This window comes from Etheostoma cragini, chromosome 14 (genome assembly GCF_013103735.1).
Source record: "Etheostoma cragini isolate CJK2018 chromosome 14, CSU_Ecrag_1.0, whole genome shotgun sequence".
NCBI lineage: Eukaryota > Metazoa > Chordata > Actinopteri > Perciformes > Percidae > Etheostoma > Etheostoma cragini.
In genome coordinates, this window is record NC_048420.1 from 14789000 (window position 1) to 14809307 (window position 20308).

The 20308-nt window shown below is 38.7% G+C and overlaps 1 protein-coding gene across 1 annotated transcript in view; it reads right to left on the reverse strand.

Moving 5' to 3' along the window:
• Window positions 1–6475: 6475 nt before the first annotated feature.
• Window positions 6476–20308, reverse strand: part of LOC117957175 (CUB and sushi domain-containing protein 3-like) — a gene marked incomplete at its 5' end in the record, with an annotated part of 260410 nt that continues 246577 nt past the window's right edge. Inside the window, 9 exons of the mRNA XM_034892771.1 lie at window positions 6476–11113; window positions 11752–11887; window positions 12542–12629; window positions 12805–12941; window positions 14026–14184; window positions 15002–15061; window positions 16616–16795; window positions 16897–17008; window positions 18054–18127. Coding sequence (XP_034748662.1) covers window positions 10954–11113; window positions 11752–11887; window positions 12542–12629; window positions 12805–12941; window positions 14026–14184; window positions 15002–15061; window positions 16616–16795; window positions 16897–17008; window positions 18054–18127 — 1106 coding nt within the window. The remainder of the gene's footprint in view (window positions 11114–11751; window positions 11888–12541; window positions 12630–12804; window positions 12942–14025; window positions 14185–15001; window positions 15062–16615; window positions 16796–16896; window positions 17009–18053; window positions 18128–20308) is intronic.

A 20308-nucleotide genomic window follows, 5' to 3' on the forward strand; every position in this document is an offset into this window, starting at 1 on the left:
AGTTCTGAAGGCAAAAGGGGGTCCAACCCGTTACTAGCATGGGGTACCTAATAAAGTGGCCGGTGAGTGTATATATACGGCCTGCCCATGACCTTGAGTCACCCCTGTTTCAGGGCCATATTTAGTTCAATGCGTTATGTCACTATTTTTGGTAGCCTACTGCACTTAAATGGCCAGGGTTCTTTCTTCATTGAAGCCTCTATGTTTACATGCTCATGGTGATGCGCAATGTGCTGTAGGTAACAAAACAGATCTATGTTTGGTATATACTGCCAATTTGGTTTGTTTTGTCATGGTTCATGTGTGCAATAACATTACACTTCATGAGAAAGAAAATCAAGACTCGTGATATCAATTCTAATTAAAAAAAAGAAAGAAAAGTGAATCATGATTCATGTTTTTCTCCATTAACGTGCAGGCCTAATATATATATATATAGGCAATTTGCAGAACTATTGCTTATGTCAACCATATACTGTTCTTATCGGCAATGCACAGTAATTTGATTTGTGTGTGTGTGTGTGTGTGTTTATTTAAGCTGCATACTGTCTCTGGGAGAAAAGACAGAGGAAAGCTGAGAGGATTTTGCAAGATAAAATACTGGAACATCACAAAGACAGCACAGAGACTCTCAAAATGGTTGTAAGAGAATCAATGCAAGCAGTGAAACATGTTTCAGGGTCATATTTTATGTGTGAATGTATGTTTCATATACTAGGCATACACACAGTAGAACTGCAGGAGATAGTGTTGAAAGATTGAAGAAGCAATGCATCTTAAAATACTTCATTTTAAAATCTTTACTTTTATAAAAATTGCATCTACTTTTTTAACCAAGTCCAAAAATTATTTACGGATTTCTGTATAGATTTTTTTTTTTTTTTAATGCCAAAACAAAACCAGCTTTATCCTAAATAGAATATCATCCGCATCCTTTGAAACTGTTAACCTGATAGCTAAGCATCTTTGCTCTTCATCAGTGTAGCAGTGAGGACAAGTTATGGTTGCTGTCTTTGTCTTAGTTGCAATTACCCTCTCGACACGCTCTCCTCTGCACTCACATGGCTACACAAGGACTTCTCGAGGAGCTCCAACTCATTATCCTTTCCCACGGAGCCTGCAGCCTCAGCTTGTCCCAGTTTGACTAACACACGGAGGAACCAATGTTCTTCTTTGTCCCCTCACTGCCACCACCAACCAAGGTGATACTGAAAAAAAATTAAAGAAAAAAAACTGTGTACACTGAGTAATCCAACCAAACTTCCTCTGTCTAAAGTCTATTTGGATCCACATTTGCAGACAAAATTAAAATCCTTACAAAAAAAAAAAAAAAAGGAGCCAATTCATATAAATAACCAATAATTTGGCTCACTGTTGTTGTCTTCCCACTCATCATAACCCCTGAGTGAGAAGTAAATAGCGTGTGCTTCATCTTAAAGGCATGCACAAAACTTCAGCAACACTATCTGTGTTGTTTTACACTTCTACTCAGGTACAAGAATCGGTAGTCAAGTATCGAAGGTCATCAAGCTCCATCTACTGACGACATATGGCCAACGCAAATCCAAACACATGCACCCATCATACCAAAGAATGCCCTGGTGCATACGCTGTTTGACTGGTTTTCTATCGTAGAGAAACACTTAAGCATTTATATTTAGCAGGGATGTTTAACTAACCCAGAATATCTACATCTTCCCTCTCTACTTGGATTTTAAAATATTTACTCAATAACTTTATTTGATACAGCACCTTTCACAGACAGAGTCACAAAGTGCTCCACATGATACAAACTAACACAATAAGATCAAATAAAACCTATAATTAAACTGTATCCCTTTCTTTAATATGCCTAACTTTGTAGTTCAAATTTGAGAAAAATCCTGATTGTAAAAATCTTCCATTATTTGGAATATCACTTCCAAGCGTTATTGTTTCCCCATCCTCTACAATATGTATGTCTTAATGGGATTGTTTGTTTGTTTGTAAAGGCAATCAGTTATTTATCCTTATTTCATTTGAGCATTTTGAATAAAGAAAAGAATGGTACTGATTTGGATAATGATGGTATTGACGATCCAACCATCATCCCAAAGACAAACTTTTGGTGACTGAACTCCAACAATAACATTGTTAAAGCTATATGATGCCAACAAAGGCAAAGCGGTTCAGAGGTTTGCTGGCGCCACCTACTGATCTCACATGGCCAATACAAGCACAACACCGATATTATGGACTCTAAAATGTGTTTTTATCAAAGTATGCACTGACCTAAATCTAAAATGTCAAAATAACATCAGATAAAACTTCATGAATGGGATTACATACCTGATCAGAAAGTTTTAAATTTACACACATTATACCCCAAAGAAGTGCATGTATTTCTCTAATTCTGACAGAAAACTACATATTCCTGGCTATCCTACACAAGTACACAGTTAAACATGTCAGCTGTCTCCATCTACTGATCACATACAGTGCAGTGAAGCCAAAGAAAATCAAGGGCAATGACTCACAACAAACACTAAGTAATACCAAGATTCTTCTTGTTTTCACTTACTTTTCTTCAAAGATGTTCTTAATCACCTTGATCAAAAAATTTAAAAAAGAGTCACTTACTCATATCTAAAGCAGATGGTAGAAAACAGGCCAGATCGCCCTAGTTGAACGGAGTAATGAAAAGTATTGATTTTAATCCAGGCCCTGGCAAAAACCAAAAACCCACATTAGTTACTAAAAACTGAAAATCATCAAAAACTAAATAAGAACACAATAACATTTCCAAGGTCATGTTTTCTTTGGTTCATCAGATACATTTCCTGTTGCCTTTCGTTAAAAATGTTTTGTTACAAAATGACTCTGTCTAAACTAATCTGTTTTCTACATCATTAACGTAAGTTACCATGCTGACGACACGTGCACCCTGCAGGCAGAAGCGCCCAGAGTTAGAGGTCCTCTGGTGCCATCTAGTGGCCATGAACGGCAAATACAATAGAAGGCGAAAAACCATAGCACACCAATGTCAAATTCCAGTAACTTTGCTACTGTGGTTATTGTTACTAACCAATAATGAAAATACAAACATTTTAAACCCTGTACATTATACTTCACTCCAATACCGGGTATACGTACAGTATCGCGAATTCCCCGTAACGTAACCCCCTCTGTACAGCTCCTATCTCCTGACCAATCGGCTATCCTACCCTGACCATGGAGGTCAAACGCCTACCCCCAACCAATCGGCGGGTCTTGGCGCGGCCATGGTGGAAATATTTGGACACTATAGGCTACTGCATGCAAACCCCAGTAACGTTACAACGGTCTGCAATAAGAGTAAGACTATGACAGAGAAATATTTCAAACTCTCAAGCTAACTAATACGATTAATACCTTAAGATAGACAGTATTAAAAAAAGTCAGTGCCGCTAAATTAGCATAGCTCAGATGGACCAATGAAAGAACTTGACGCATTTTACCACAAAACCTACCAACAATATGACACATCAACAGCAGCAATACAAAAATGTCAAAAGTGACTCACCCTTTTGACGAAAAGTCCACTAGAGAAAGAGCTCCATCCACCTCGAAGTATAGGTAATAACCGTCATTCTATTGCCCATTCAGACCAAAATAAATGGTAGGGTAATCCACGGTTGCAGTCAAATCTGACGCCACATTGCCAGCAGACTCTCGCGAGGAAAGGAGAACGTACCTGTAGTTGCCCTCATGACGTAGTTACATTCAATTCAATTCAATCAATTCAAACCTTTATTTAAAACTCGGGTCTCATTGAGGGAGACTTTCATTTTGAATTGGGGCTGAGTGCACAGCATGCTTTTCAGCAAATTACATTACAATATTAATTACAAAAAAAAGTTAACAGGTTAAACTGACACAATAAGATACATAGAAGTAATATGATAAATGAAAGTATCATTCATGTATCAATTATTATGTGAACTGTTAAGTCAGAAGGCCTTCTTTTAGCTAACCCTTTCAGCTGCTTATGCAATACTTTTAGCTAACTATTTCAACGGTTTAGCCTTTACCTTTGGCTAAATACCTATTGCACCTAACTGCAACAATTTGTGTTCAAGTATTACAGTTGATATAGTACAAGTAGGCCTACCCCTGGTTTGGAATCAGTCTTAATATTCATTCTGCCTTAGTGCTACATGTAAATGAGTAAGCAATGTGACACCTTTTCGCTGACATTGACCTAATAAACAGCAACAACTAAGTAAAAAAGCAAATCACCACAAGGTCAAATTTCTATCATGTCACATGACCTCCATCTGCAGATGCAGTTTGTCTAATGGTCAATAAATCACATTATAGGTGTTCAACTTTCCATTTATTTCTAAGCACTTTTGGGGGTTTTGCCCATGTTGATGAAGATCATGTGATAGAATCAAAAGAACAGCTACTAAATGGACGTGATAAGATCATTTTTCTCAGCAACCTTCCCAGAGTTGTTTTCTAGGTCAGAAACAAAAAATTGTACAAATCTTTACAATACAGGATTTGGAGATAATGTTCAAAATTGCACAGCATGAAATATGTAAAGGAAATTGCATTGTAATGACATAGAAATCGCACAAAAACCACATTTGGTCAGTAGTAATTCAAGGTTTTAAAATCTCCTGAGCTTGTTCTTTCCCAAAATATGGGCCAAGGTAGGTCATGGGAGGCTTACATTTTGTAAATTATTGTGGGCCTACATTTAGGCTGGACAGTAATTGTGTGATTTATCAAACCTCTCCAACAGGTGTCTCAATTGAACGGTAAAATCCCCCTCCTCCAGGTTGGGAAACTGTGTCCATTACAGGGCAGTCATCATTCATGGAGGCAGGCGGGATATGACAGTTCAAGGGACTTGTATTCTGCAGCAGGAGGAAAGTTTAGTTAGTGTTGATGCAATTCTTACTCATTACCAACAGAGGTCAGTAAAGGTAATTTAGGACTCTGTTGTAGAAACAATTTGCGGTTTGGTTTTCTCAAATTCCACACTTTGTGTCCTGTAATGTGTCGTGACAGCAAATACTGCATGCACAGAAACAACAAAATCGATGCGAGCGGGCATGCCCAGGAGATTATGTGTTTCAAGGATAGAAGAGAATAGCTGACAGGTATTTGATATTTGAAGAACAGAACCGCCCTTGACTTACCCATTCATTTATTTGCATAAATATGGTAGTGCAAGGTTTATGCATTGCCTGTTCAACCTGCTGGATTTGGGTAGCTGACAAGTGGACTCAGAACATTTATATTGATATAAACAGACCTAAGTTATAACACTTTTGATTTTAATTGTATCTCTACTGTAGATGTACTGTGAACATGTGACATATTACGTACACTATAAATTGTACAATCGGATGTATAAACCAATTAAAATGTCTACTTATCATTGCAATGTATTATTAGTGGCAACCAAGCACATGTACTGTAGGTCCAGTTGGAGATTGCTTAAGATTTAAGCAAGGCATTCAATTCAAAGTACCAGTTAATGCTTTTACATTACCATTAAAACCAGTAGCTGGTGGGTCAGCAGATTATTGGTATATGGCTCTTCGGGTCGCTTGTGACATAAACTTAGCCGATATATTCAAATTTCTTTATTTGAATAAGCTTGGCTGTCTCATCCCCCAGTGTGACGACAGACACTAAACGTTCAGGGATTGTGGGTAGTTTTAAAGGACGACCTGCTCTGTTTGATTTTTACAGTATTACCAGTTCTATGTGATTGTTCCTATAAATTTACCATGTGGATACTGGTAAGCATCATTTATTCATTGATGGGTTTGCACTATGAATGCTTGGGAAAAAATGCAGGTATGCACTTCCAAGCTTTGAAAATCTCAAGGTTTGTAATATCTCTTGTAATAACTGCATTTTGCTTTTCTATAACCTGCTACGTTGCGGAAAGTAAGACCAGCAGTCGCAGGTGCACTAGAAAAAAATAATGCTGCATACCAGCGATAAGGACATTTACTGTGAATGAATGTAGGAAGTTGAGGGAGTTCATCTCAAGGTGAGATAGCTACCCTGCATTTATATCAATTTCTTTACACTTTCTGCCTGCAGTATTTCCTCTTCGACGCCCTCCCTGACTTTGAAACTAGATTTCCAGTCACAACTTTTAAATTCCACATTACAAGGCTTACTATATGTATTTATTCTGTACATATATGTCCACAACACTGTGGTGTACATTCCTCATAATTAGCTATTGGTAAGTTTTTGGTTTATTGTTATAAATAAGTTAAAGTAGTTACACTATCATTTGCAGAAAGTCATTTGAAGTAAAAGGACAGCAAAAGAAACAAAGGACACTGTTTTTTACAAAAGCAATTAGCCTTTTTTAATCTTACATTGCATTGAAAATTTACATAATAGATTCATACATTTTACAAATAATTTCATCATAAAAATATATTTCTGTACAAAACACTTTTTTATTCTATATTTCATCTTTTTTTTCAAATGGTGAATATTTCCAATGTCCCCAGGCAGGAACAGCTTTAAGTCCTTCAAATCACATGGGTCTTATTGCGGTCAGTCAGTAGGAAAAGCTTGTGGTAAAATAGACTGAAGCTTAGAAAAAAATGACTTCTGACAAAGGGGAGCGCTAGAGCAGGTTTGTGTTTATATGTATGTATTTACGTGTCTGTTAACGTATCTGTGTTTGAAAGAGTGCGCATGTGTGGATGACAGGGAGGGTCCCGTGGTTTTTGGTAGGCACTGTGTCAGATCCATACCAAAAACAACAACAACAGTAACAGTAACAACAACAACAGCAGCAGCAGCAACAATCAATCCAAATTGTAATAAGAAACAATGTCAGCATAGCGATGAAGTGCGGGACAGTCGCAGCAGTGATAAACAATGAAGCCACCACTGTTTTTTAAATCAGTGAGGACTTTAAAATGAGTTTTCTGTCAGCTGGTTGCAGTCAGCCGCTGTGGTTGGGTCAGCAGGGTTTTGTAAAGCCAAGCAGATGTTTTCGCTCACCCTGACACCCACACTCATTAAAACAGCTGGCATTCATCAAATGTGGGACCCAAACTCACTAACTTCAGTCTAAGACCTTTAAACCATGCTCTTCAAAACAAATATTTTATTTTGAAATGGGCACCAAAGCTAAAAAAAGTGATTCATGCTCATTAACACATATATTCCTGTCACGTGGACACCATATGATATAGATGTGGTATATGTTGCATTTATAGGCCTAACTCTTGGAATACAACAATTCTTTATGGATGTTGGTTTCTTTTCTCTAAGCAGTGGTTTACTCACGGCACATGAAACTTTCAGAAACGCCAGCAACATGTGCAACAACAGCCTCCAGTGGACAGGAGCTAAATGCAGTGACAGTTGTGGAGGTTGTAAGTCGGATTTGAAAAAAAGAAATAAAATAGCTTCCAACCAAGCAACACTGAGCTGAGATATAAGGCTACATTTTCAAAATATAGATATAAGTAAAAGCGAGGGGAAATATTAAATCTCAATGATTATGTGTTTAGATTTACTCAATTGTTGAGGTGAACTCTTAAGATCTTCTCCCAAATGGTGAGCTCATCTTTAGCTTTAGTGTCTCTAAAATAAAGGACATTCAGGGACTTTCAGTTTTTTGAAATGCAATGTACACAAGCAAAACTAAATAATGGGCATCACTTAGGAAGTGCCAAAGGTACGACAAACTTTTTCTTTCAATTTCAAACTAAAAATTTGAAAATAATGTGTGCCCATTTATAACTGATGTGGATTTCATTTGATTAAATCTAACCAGAAACACACTTAAACAGAATGCATGTGATCTCAGACATGTCAGTGTTGATTTGGGAGACCGAACACATCTTTAACAGAAGGGAAAACCTGAAGAACCAAGACTCAGTGATATAAAACCTGGGGGGGACGATCATGTAAGATTTACAGATCTTGTCTTTGAGACTTTTTGAGCAAACATGGTTAAAACATGTAGAGTTTGCAACTTAATTAGATCATCATTTTAGCAATATTTTCATACACAAACCCATTGAGAACATCCTAAAATGTACGACGCAAAAATACAAACATGAACTGGCAAACAAATTCCCTACCTGGGTTGAAACATCTTGAACATGGACCGCCATCCGCAAACAGTTCACCAGCAATTATCACTGTTATCATTTATATCATTTTGTTTCTAACTTTAGCCTGGCCTTGTGGGAGACAATGAAAAACATAAACCTGAACCAGAGTCGGGGCTTGGCCATGTGTAATTTAAACACATTGGTTCCATCAAGAGCCGGGATGTTTGTTGACATCTTTGAACTCAAGAGTGTTGATGTGCAAATTTTGGTGGCATAATATCACTAGTTAGGCTAGCAAACAGTGTTGTTCCTCCAGCAGAACATTACAATTTTGTCTGTGTCACAAAGGTGACAAATCCTGGACGTGTCCAGTATGTGTGTGTAGTAGCCAACAGATCTAGTGAAGGGGCAAAAACAAAAATGGCCATAGCACAAACTCCATCTGTTCATGGTTCAATGGTTTAGAAATCTGCCATTTGTGAAGAATGCTTGGCGAAACATTAACCTTAAAGAGCATGATTGTTGCCGGCAAACCTTGTATCTAAACAATAATGACAACAACAATACCACAGACACTAATGATTGCCTCAGTGGGAAAGACAGTGATGGTGAGAGGAACTTCACGTTACACAGGGAATGAAAAGAAACAACTCCATGTTACAAAAGGAACCAAAACACTGTGTGACTTCTGTGAACAGCACATAGTTGTAATATCTTTAATTGTGATTTTCTTTTTTTTTTCTTTAAAAAAAAAAACTGCTATAATCCATCTTTCCCCTTTAGCTCCCCTACCCTGTGGTAAATATATAGCACAAAAATATAGGTGGTGAATGCTCCCGAATATATATGCAATAGATTTACAGATCAGAAGATTCTGCAGCAATAAGAAAGAAAGAAGATAAGCACTCTCAGAGTGCAGAATTACAGTGGAACTGTGTCCACAATTGTCGGGCTACAACCCTGTTTGTCTTTCTTTTAGCCTGTCTGTCAATTTACGCCTGTCTGTGTCTCCGTGTTTGTCCGACTGTAAGCCTGGTAATCTGTGTTTAAACTTTAAATCTGTCTGGGAAGTAGAAGCAGTGGACGGTGGTCTGCAACAGTCTTAAGTCTTGTCTCCTTGTGTGTCTAACTGTTGGTTTTAATACCATCCGTCTTTCCGTCTCTCCAGAGTTGTGTTAGTATGTGTAACTGTCATTATTCCTGTCTGCCATTCATCCTGTCAGTGTCTTTCTAACCTTTCCTTCCATCCCTGTGTTAGTCCATCTTTCGGCGAGTAGACAGGTAGTGTTCCTGTAAAGTGTGCTTTAGTGCCAGAGCTTTCTCTGTTCCTCAAAGTCTTTTGCTTTGCTAGTCCATCAGAGTCCTCTGTATCCATTCAGCATCCTTCATTCACTCAGAATGCATTTCAATTCGCAGGATCAGGAACGTCTTTCCTCAAGGCCACACTCTGTATGATCTGATTCATTATGTAGGGAGAAGACCGACCTCTCTCAGTAGTTGATTTCAGGTTACACAGGCTCTGATTAGCTGTGTTAGGATTTTAAGACCTCATCTTTTCTCTTGATGACTCTCTCACACTACTTCCAGTTCAGTCAGGGGTTGTCTCCGTCTCCGTCTCCTCAGCTTCCTCTCTTATCCATTGGATGTGAAGCATCCATTAGATGAGTCAGTCTCGTCCCTTCTGTTCTATTAGTGCTAGCTCCCCTTTGGACTCCTTTTAGTTTTGCTTTGCCTTAATCCCAGTTCAGTGAGGATTATAGCTGCGGCTCCAGGGCTGCGCTTTGGAATTAGTCTTTTTTCAAAGCAACTTTTGCTACTGTCTGCTAGCATTAGCTGTGTTAGTCTGCTTTCATAGAAAAAGACTGGTAATACCAGCCTCTGGTTGTCATGGAGACAGCATGTTGTCCTTTCTGGCTGCGAGGGTGTTATATTCAGTGATCACTGTAGAAATAGGCTCCTGTTCCCTACTAGTCAGTCTGGTTAACTGATGGTCTGTTGCTAACAGTGTCTTTTACTGTCAGTTTTGAAGCCAGATACTTAGCAACCGTTTTTGCTTCACAGTGTCTTCTGTGACATCCTCTTCGTGTCACACTTTACCATCTGCGGCCATTTTGCATCTGTGTTCCTCACAGTAAGGATTAGTTTAGTTTAGCCAGGGAGACAAAGTGGTACAAATGAAATCAACCCATTTCTGTAGCGCAGTTTAATCTCCAAAATGTATAATCATGGCCAAAGCACTGAAGATGTGATCTCCCTCCTAATGGTTACAGAGCTGAGAGCGTTTCCTTCTTTCCAAAGCTCTGTGTGAGACACAAAGCTCTGCATTGGGTTATGGTGACATGTCGAGATGACCGCCAAGAAGGTCACGGCTTACTCAATACTACTGGTATTAGAGACTGTGAGCGTGGTTAGGTAAGAGGTTGTAGTACAATGGTTGTGTCTGATTGAGAATCTAATTTTAAACTATCCATGACCCACTGAGTCTTGGGGTTGGAGAGGAATAATAGCCGTATAGTTTTCCGTTGGGTTGCATTCTTTTGATTCACTTGAAGTCACATGTCACTGTGAATTCACTCTGGCTGTGTTGCATCCGTCAAAGGTAGCAGACATTTTGTGTTTACATTTGTTAAAATTGTGGATACAAAAATACTGTAAATGAAAGGAGCCAACCCTGGGTTTTGGTTTATCCCTCTGCTTGGGGGGCTTAGGTTTCTGAAGTGGGACTGACGGTCTTTTGTAATTGATTTATAGACTGTGTTGCTGACAACGTTGAGCTTTGATTCGAAGCATACGGCTCTCCCCTCCGCAGTCTCGCACCAAAAGTGGTCCCATTAGATGTCGAAAGTCATTCAGTTCAGGTGAGGATAACCAATCCTCAGACCATGGTACACACAGTATTTAGATTTGGATCGAATCTAACAGCCTTCCCCTCCACAGCCTTGGCATTGGTGTTGTACATGGGGTTCTCAAAGGCAGCCTGGCCATTGTTGTTTTCATGGACTGAGCAGCCGGTGTACTGTGTTTTTGGTGTGGTTCTGCGAAAAAAAACAACAATCAAAAATATATATAACTACACCATTAGAGTGATTTGTTCTAAGTCAATTGTTCTAATTGCCTATTAATATTAACATAATTGGGAAGTTAGACAACAGTGAGTGAATGCAATCTTGGGAGATGAGGCATAGTAAACAAGCTTTAAGAAGGATTAGAGAGAGTGTTGTGCTTTTTAGGAAGCCTAGTGAGATTCCCATCAGCCCATCCCAAACTAATTCCTTCAGCAAGCTTTTTCTTGAGGTATTAACAGCAGAACAAAAGTTATTTGCATAGATGTTAACAATGGCAAACAACCAGTCAATTGTGCTTGAATCATATCTCTGAAAAAAAATCCAATTTAACACCTCCTAAACACAATTGTTTTGCAGCACACATTTTGCAAAGACATTGACTTGAATGTGTCTTACCACCTCGACAATCTAACCACTGAGGCAGCTACTGTTTTCTTGAAACAGACAGCTTCTTAAAATGCTAACAATGCCTTTCAACATTTTTTCTATGACAATAATGGAAAACAGGGCTAAACTAACAATGCAGTGACAGGAACGCATTCTTTTCTACAGCGGAGATTTAACAGAAACACACTTAAAAGGAAAACACTTTTTTTTTTAGCACATACCGTTGTTTGTAGAGATAGAAGCCGAAGCCAGTGAATATTAGAGCAAAGAAAGGCACCAGAATAGCGATAGCCACAGAACTGCTGTTGGTACCAAGCTGAGGGGGTGACGAGTTCTGACTCTCCGACATATTCAGACCTGTGATATACAAGGAAATGCATTGGCATTGTCCATCCACGCCATTAGATTGCATGACTGAATAACATTCAAAAACAGTGAATTTGGTCATTAAAAAAAGCCTCTTTTTACATTAAATCTTCCAGCAATAAATGCACTGTATGTTGTTAGTTGTAGTAGTACTGTAAAGTATGTAAGATATCTTCTCATCAACAGATGTTGCTCTAGGATTAAAATTGTTTTCACACTTGCAAGATGTCCAGGGACTGGAGAAGCAGTCAGATCTTGTTCAATTTGTTGTTCGGCCCAAATTATTTAGTTTTTGGCCAGTCTGTTTTGGCATCACTGAAGATCAGTTACTGACAACTTAAAATGAAGGACTGCTTTCAACTCTATTTGATTGAGATGGCTGTCGTCTTCGGATGCAGGTTAATGATGGAGTTCAGTTCTTTTACTTCAAATCTGAAGAGCAGCCTTTGCTCTCGGTGAGAATGTGTCCACCACTAGACTGACTTAGCGTGCGCAAAAAGGTCAATGTTGCCAGCAAAGAAAAGCTCCCTGATCACCTTCTCTATTAGTGGGCTTCTTGCAAGGAGTTAGTCAAATTTTTCCAATTATCATTTCCAGTCCATATTGACTTTTGCGATATTGTTACTTAACCTAGGATAGCATTACCCAGTCTCTGCAGTCCAAACTGTCCATAGTCTTTTCCCTGAATGAAACCCTGAAAGACGTAACTAGAACCATCAGGCTCTGCTGATACCTGGAGAGGAAAAGAGATTAAAAAAAAAGGATGAACATATGGGAAACATACAGTTATAGGAGAAGACAACACACAAGTCAACAAATTTAAGACATAGTTCAGAATTTGATTAATATATTGATCTAGCTCAACTGAATCTAATTTAGTTGATTACTCTGTGTCCACGGAGACTTACAAATCCATCCATGGTCCAGGAATCATCTATGATTTTGGCTGGAGATAGGGCTGAATCTTTGAGCTGGGTTCCCTGGTTTGCGTAGTTTACCTGGTACATCAGCAGTAACAGCCTGGCCTCAGAAGCCTTATACACTCCTGGAGATAACAGAATAAACAACTGGTTTGCAATATAACAAAGAGAAACACATCAATAAAATGGCTGGGTTATTACAGATCGTTAGATCTCTCAGCATGTGTTTCGTCTTCCACTGGTGCTTCTTCGGCAGGATGCCTATATCATTTCCAATTGGAAATCGTAAAGATGAAAGGATAAAATAAATCTGAATGCAGCTGTAAAATAGAATCAACAAACATTGATTTAAAAAAAAAAAATTCAGGAAAACTGCTAGACAGCAGAATTGCCGTGTCAAGAAATAGATCAAACTGTAATGACGACATAAATGTACTGTTATTTTCGCTAAGGGTATAACTAGGCTAGCTGTTTCCCCATGCCTCCAGTCTTTATGCTCAGCTAGGTTGAACTAGTCTTCACTCCAGCTTCATCCTTAATGCACTGACCTAAGATTGATATTGTCTTGTCATTGTTTGTGTATTTCCCAAAATGTGGAACTACACCTTTAGGAAAACTTGACATTTTAAGAATAATCCTAAAAGGAAAAAAACGTAGAAGTTGTATCCAACTTGGCCCTGGCCTTTTGGTGTCTGTGCGCAGTAACTGATCTACAGTAAGCTGTGCCTTTAAGCCAGAAGATGCATGTTAAATGTCTGATAGCTACATAGTTTTGTGAAGTGGTGTTTGGGCACTTTGCTTACTCCAGGAACCAATTCAACAGGATTTGTGTTATAATAGCGTCTTAACCCCCAGCCAACAAAGTTGTAGGACCCGGGGAGGTCTGTGTGAATAAGTGTATGTGTTAGTTTGGGGCGGGAATACAGTAACAACACCAAAAAATAAGCTTGGTCGCTCTAGGAAAGTAGTGAAATCCAGACACCATTAGAAAAGCGAACAAATGATCAAAGAGTCTGTGTTCACGGCAAGACCTGCATATTATAAAGAACAGCTAGGTGTTTAATTTTGTGTTTTACCAATAAATAAATCATGACGTTCTGCAACATAATCGTGACATGAACTATGACATGTCCTGTCATGTAACGTTACATTTACTGTACTGGATATACAGTATGCAGGGTATAATTAATTATCCATATTGTAACATGCCTGATAGGAGCAGGTCCATGTTGCCATTACTGAGGGAGACGTTGACTCTTCCTGTTGTGGAGTTGAAGCTGGTAATGCTCAGTGTCATAGGCTGCTTCCTCCCACGGTAATTATAGGAACCTTTCCATATGTAGTTTGGAGCAAAGACATCATCTGGAACTATAAAACAGAATAAAACAGAATAAAAGACAATATAAGACAACATAATAGAATATAATAGAAGTGAATAGAACAGAACAAAATGGAAAAGAAAGGATTAGAAAAGAATATGATAAAATCAACATAGTATTATATGTTATACAGTTTAGATAAAGTGAAAAAACATGTTGCAGAAAAACACAAATAAGATGAAAAGATCTCATGTTGATTCTTCTTTTCTCATGTGTTGAATTGGTATTACACACAGTAAATATGTAACTACACAGAAGTTTGAGTTGCCTATTACCTTATACCCATTTGTAGCACATGAAGTAAGAAACAAGAATGAATGCCTGGCTTTAGGCAGAATCTTCACGAGATTTATTGACTGCTTCCTGTTTTGATAATTACATTAAACGTGTGAATACAGTAGCTATAGGAACTCTTTTACATGCAACGAGAAACAAAGAGTTACTAAATTACAACAAAATTATGTGAAAAATAGAGAACTGTACAAAACAACAGCACAGAGCAAACCAGGACACCACTGTAGATTATTAAGCATTCTTTGAGCAATGACGAAAAATAAATTATTTAGAACTTTGATGTAAAGCAGAACAGTATAATAAAATCGACGATAACATAAGACTAACAACACTGTGGAACAGAGCAGAGTGGGGAGGACAGGAGGAGAGCAGAATATATGAAAGTATAGTAGACAAGACCAAACTAAACCAGACCAAAATACAAACGTAGAACAGATAAGAAAACAGAAGAATAGTAAAAGAATGACGGGACTCTACTAGGCTGGAATAGAAAAGACTGTAATTAAACTGACCATTTAGTTTGGGGCTGGGAGTTCCTGTTGCTGGTTTCACAGGTTTCTTCTTCTCTCCAGCTACACATACAAGAGAGACAGAGGGGGGGAGATAATGTCCCATTGATACGCATGAGCAGAGCTTTCTAGACAAAGTATAGGAAGATTTTAAAAAGTTTTGGTTTGCAGCTTGTTTGACATCAGCTGATTAAGACACTAGGTTCATGCCGAGGAGGACAAAAATAATATTACCAAATTAGAATGCAGTGTTGGTCACTATTAGTCAAACATGTGCATAATGAGCTACACGTGTGTTGAAAAGCGTCACCCAATATAAGGCTCTTTAATGATTATTTTTAGGCAATGCAAATTGAGTTCATGACAAATAACTGTTGTGCATATGGGATCCTTTTAAAAGTGACCTGAAGACACTTTGGGTTTGACCCTTCAGGGCAGCTTCTCTCATCACTTCAAGTTGCAGCCATTTTTACCAACAAGTAAAAGCAAGCAAGCATGTCCTAGAATCTCAAATTGGATCAAAGAGTGCTTCAATTCTAAAGGCTACCTGGGGGCAAAAGGTTGATGGAATCGGTGGAACAATTTCAAAGTTGAAGTTTTCCTTGCACAAAGGTGGGTCCACAAATGTATCTGTTAACATTTCTTGATGAGTAAGATAACAACTTAACACTAGCTTTTTAATGTGCGGAAAGAATTGACATTACACGTGCATCTTATAGTTTCTGTGATACAACAGAAGAGTTACTAAATAGACCTTGTGATGAAATTGTTTTGTCTACAACTTTTTCCAGGTCAGGATGGCACTTTCAATCTCCACTTTCAAGCCAATGTGGATAAGAGGTCCTTTAGGTGCTCAGGAAAGCAATTTAACTCATTTGCAACTGGGCAAACTCCATCTGCTGCTTGTGTGAAACGACTGAAAGCTCCAGAACAGAAAAGACATCATAGTGAGATTGTTTTGGCAAGTAATGATGTAATTGGAGTACTCCGGAACATACACGTAACAAGTAGGCACTGCTGGACTGGAATAAAGCAAAACTGAATAGATACAAGACCAGGAAATTTCACCCAGCCTGGCCTAACAGAACCAACATATAGATCATCCCACTTCAAATAATACGTACAACGGGCAAAAACTATTTTGAGAGATACAACCTAGTTTAAGAATATTTAAGTTTTTATTTTTACTGATGCCTGGATTTTATTGTATGGAACCAAGACGCTGTGCACTTTCTGTGGTAAAGTGGAGATCGCATAGAATACCCTAAGAGGTATCTGTTAGCCAGGTCACAGTTTAAGCCTGTCATTTTTGGATCAAGAGGTGTGATAAATCCATAACCTGGGACAGGCTAATCTAATGAATTTTGAAATACAATGCAATAATGATTTTTATTTTTACATCAGGGCTGCCATACAAGCATCGAGCCCACTAGGAATTCCCACCTAACTCCAGATGGCCAGTTTGCCCCAGTACATCTGCTGACAAAGTGTCTTTGAGCAAGACACACTTGACAGTCAAACCTTTTCACTGATATGTAATTCTAAGCGAGATCTTCAATCAAATGTGCACAACGATATATAGTTATGACATTCAAATGTACAAAAGTAGTTTTTTACCTCGACATATAGGCATCTTTCCTGTCCATGTGCCGTCACTCTTGCAGACTCTGTGTTCAGAACCTCCCGCCAGGAAATAGCCATGCTGACAGCTGTACACCAAGGTGTAGCCAAAACCAGGCAGATCCATCCCCACCACGTCCACATGAAGTGGGCTCTCTGGCTGCTTACAGGCATGGGCTGGAGAATGGAGAATATATTTTCGCAGTGGAGTTAGAATCCGACAGGCAAAGGGCGGATGGGTGCTAAGTTGACAATATAATAGGATGTATGTTTCCTACGTATGCACTCAGGTTGTGATCCGCTCCACGTGAGATCAGGCTGGCAGGTTCTAGAGGAAGAGCCCTGAATCAAATGACCCGGCTGGCACTGAAATGACACCACGTTCCCCACCTGTAGAGAGAGAGACAGAGACAGAGTGAGATAAGCGGGTGCACATGCAAACAGACACAGGCACACACACACAAAGATAACAAGAGTTATCGTGATCATACCATGCTGTTCACACAATTACACTTTAAGGAAATAAAATTCACAGTTAAGTGCACACATACATTCAGCCCAAGATAATATGACAATATAGACTTCCGCAGTTTAAGTTAGTCAAATCAAGTGGTTTTCAACATTATGGTCTTTTTAGTGACATTGTCCCTTTGTTTCCAGTGTCCATGCTGAGCCATTGGGGAGTGGTATACTTCCTGGTAGTTGCATGGGGATTTGTTGCCAAGACACAGCACCATCAATAAACCTACACACGATTGCCTGACAAAGATGCCAAATTGATTTGACCACCCTACCAAGCTGAAGCCTCATTTTTGCTTTGGCGGAACATTAAAATGCATTTTTGCACAGAACAGGGATTTTAATAAACGAAGGATTGAAGTAAACGAAGGATGGGGCCGGAGGAATGATTACAGCAACCAGTAACCGCCTTAACATACATACAGCATGTTATTGTATAAAGATTCAAATTAAGGAAAAGGAAATCTGAGTCATAGGGCAACTTGATGGCCTTGGGGTTTAATATACCTACCATGTAATCACAATTTTTGCCTCACCCCTTCCATGGCAGCCCTTTAATATGACTGGTTGTATAAGGCCATTCAGGAAAATTGGGGCTGCAACTACTGTAACAATATTTTCACAATTAACTAATCTGCAAAATAATTTCCCTGTTAATCAAGTTTGACAAATTTAAATGTCCAAGCGCACATCTTCAAATGTGTTGTTTTGTGTGACCAACAGCTTTCAAAGGCTGTAGTTTCTTCTTCTGTCTTTCTCATCCTCCTTTCCTTCTCTGTCTTTTTAATTAGAATGATTGTAAAGTTTCATTCTAACTATCAAATGAGCTACAATGACAGCTTCTTTATGAGTCAGTAAGTCAACTACGTGGGTAGGAAAGTAGATAAGAGTTAGTTTGTCAGTGCAGATATTTTACCTTGAAACCGTAGGTGCGGTTTAAGGAGCCGTAGCGTGGCGTTCCCGGGTTCTCACAGCTGGTTTTGGTCGGTTCTGAAAATAAATGTGGAAGTAATTACACACAGAATCTAAAAGAAAGATAAATTAGCAGTAGCATTATATATCCTCCCTTAACTCTCCTTTCCTCTCCTCTGTTGTCATGGTAACAGCAGGGTATATATCCCAGCAGGACAGTAGGGGGCAGTAGTGCTTTTTCAGAAAACGAAGCAAGGACAGCTTTGTGTGTGTGTGTGTGTGTGTATGTGTGTGTGTATGTGTGTGTGTGTGTGTGTGTGTGGCAGGAACATCAGCATGTAGAGCACATTCTGACGCAGAGCTCGATTCAATACAGCTTCCGAAATGACAGATTCACTATACACTTCTCTTTCTCCCCCTCTGCCTGAACTCTCTCTTCCTTTACCTCTCTAACTGCCCTCTTTCTCTCCAACCGCTCTCTTCCCCTCTCTTTTTCTCTTTCCATATTACTGTATCTCTCTCTCTTTCTGCCCGGCCCACATCCCCCTTTGTCTGTCTTATTTAAAGAGCAGGCTGCTTCAGCTCAAAACGCATTCTGTTTTGTTCACATAGTGATACACATCACACACTAACATACAGTTGCAATCACACCCTAATAAATCACACAAGCTCCCCACACAAAGCCCAACAAGAAACATTACATTCTCAATTTACTTCAATCATAGAAAAAATACTCTGAGATGTGTCTGTATGCTTTGTTTCATTGTCTCAGTCTTAAAAAAAGTCCCAATATAAAACTGAAAGATGTCCTGAGCAGCACACTTATGCTACAACTGCTTCTACTTTTTAGTAGTTATAGATTAAGTTATTACATCAGTTTTTAATTCACAGGGAGCTTTCTATTTTTAGATTGACTATTTCACAAGGAACAGCAGCTCCAAAGTTCTGTAAGCATGCCTTGTCGAGTGCTATGAAGAAACACAGAGTTAAGTGTCTGTTCACATTACAAAAGCTCTCATTTATTACAATTCATCACCATACTTGATGTTTAAGCACCTGCTCTGAAACAGACGTGTGAAGTGGTGCTCTAAACATCACATGGGGTGGTGAATTGACCCAGTGGGACCATTTGTAATGTCTGCTGAATATCCATTCTCATTTTCTTTTTAATCCCCGGATAGCAGCAGTTTGTTTGAAGTTGGATGTAGATGCCCATTTCTGGAAGCCTTTTACTAAATACTCTAAGTTTCAGCGTGTACTTGTGTCTCGCTCATGAGCAAGCATTTTCTCTTTCATTTCTGAAATGGGATTCCTATATAAGATCCCCCTACTTTTTACATCATTATAGACATGACTCATACATGTTGTTGTTAAACTGCTGTATACAACCCTTCTCTCAGAGTAAATTAATTCAGTTGATTAGTGCAAGCAAATTGTAATAATATCTAATAATTCCTTTAAAGGAAAGCATCACAACGGGTTTAATAACTTCATTTTCAAAGTATATTGGTTTTCTGAATAATGATTAGCTGCACAACAAAGATTTAAAATGAACATTTTTTTGTTATTTGACCATATAAAAGATATTGGTAGAACCCTTATTGTTCACTAAATGTGCGGCTGCGGGAGACTCTTGGCTGCCCATTAGTGTTTCTTTCCTCCGCTAAGCTATTTTCATGCACCTGGTCTATTTGTTGTTAGAGCAGTTCACAACTTTAAAGCTTGAAGTTCTCCTATGGATGTTTATAAATGCTAAAGATTAATTAGCACTTACTGTGCGTACATAGAAAACCAGTGTAATGTATCCTGTTAAGTCTGTGGAAAAGGATTGCCACTCTGTTGCTACACTATTTAGGAAACACAGATAAGTGCACAGCATTTAATCCCTTTTCCCACATGCATTTTGTGTGGCTCTCTCTTTTCAAAAGGAAAACCATTTCTGGACAGATACTTTCTTTAAATCTAGCATGTATCCAATGGCTGTGAAAAAAAGCAGGGAAGGCTGTCGTCACAAGGGTTTTGTTTGATACTGATCAAACTGTGCAGGTTAACCAGCCACTGTCTTTGCTTCTCTAAAAGCGGAAAATTGCGAGTCACTATTCTTGACAAGCTATGCAGATTGAGGCGGAATATGAAACGTAACATGTAACCTGCATAGTCTACTGAATTAATCAGTCATCAACAAAATTGGACTAATTGTAATGTTGTCTTATACCGTATTTAAAAGTTGGAATCATTACTGTATGTAAAATGCAGGAC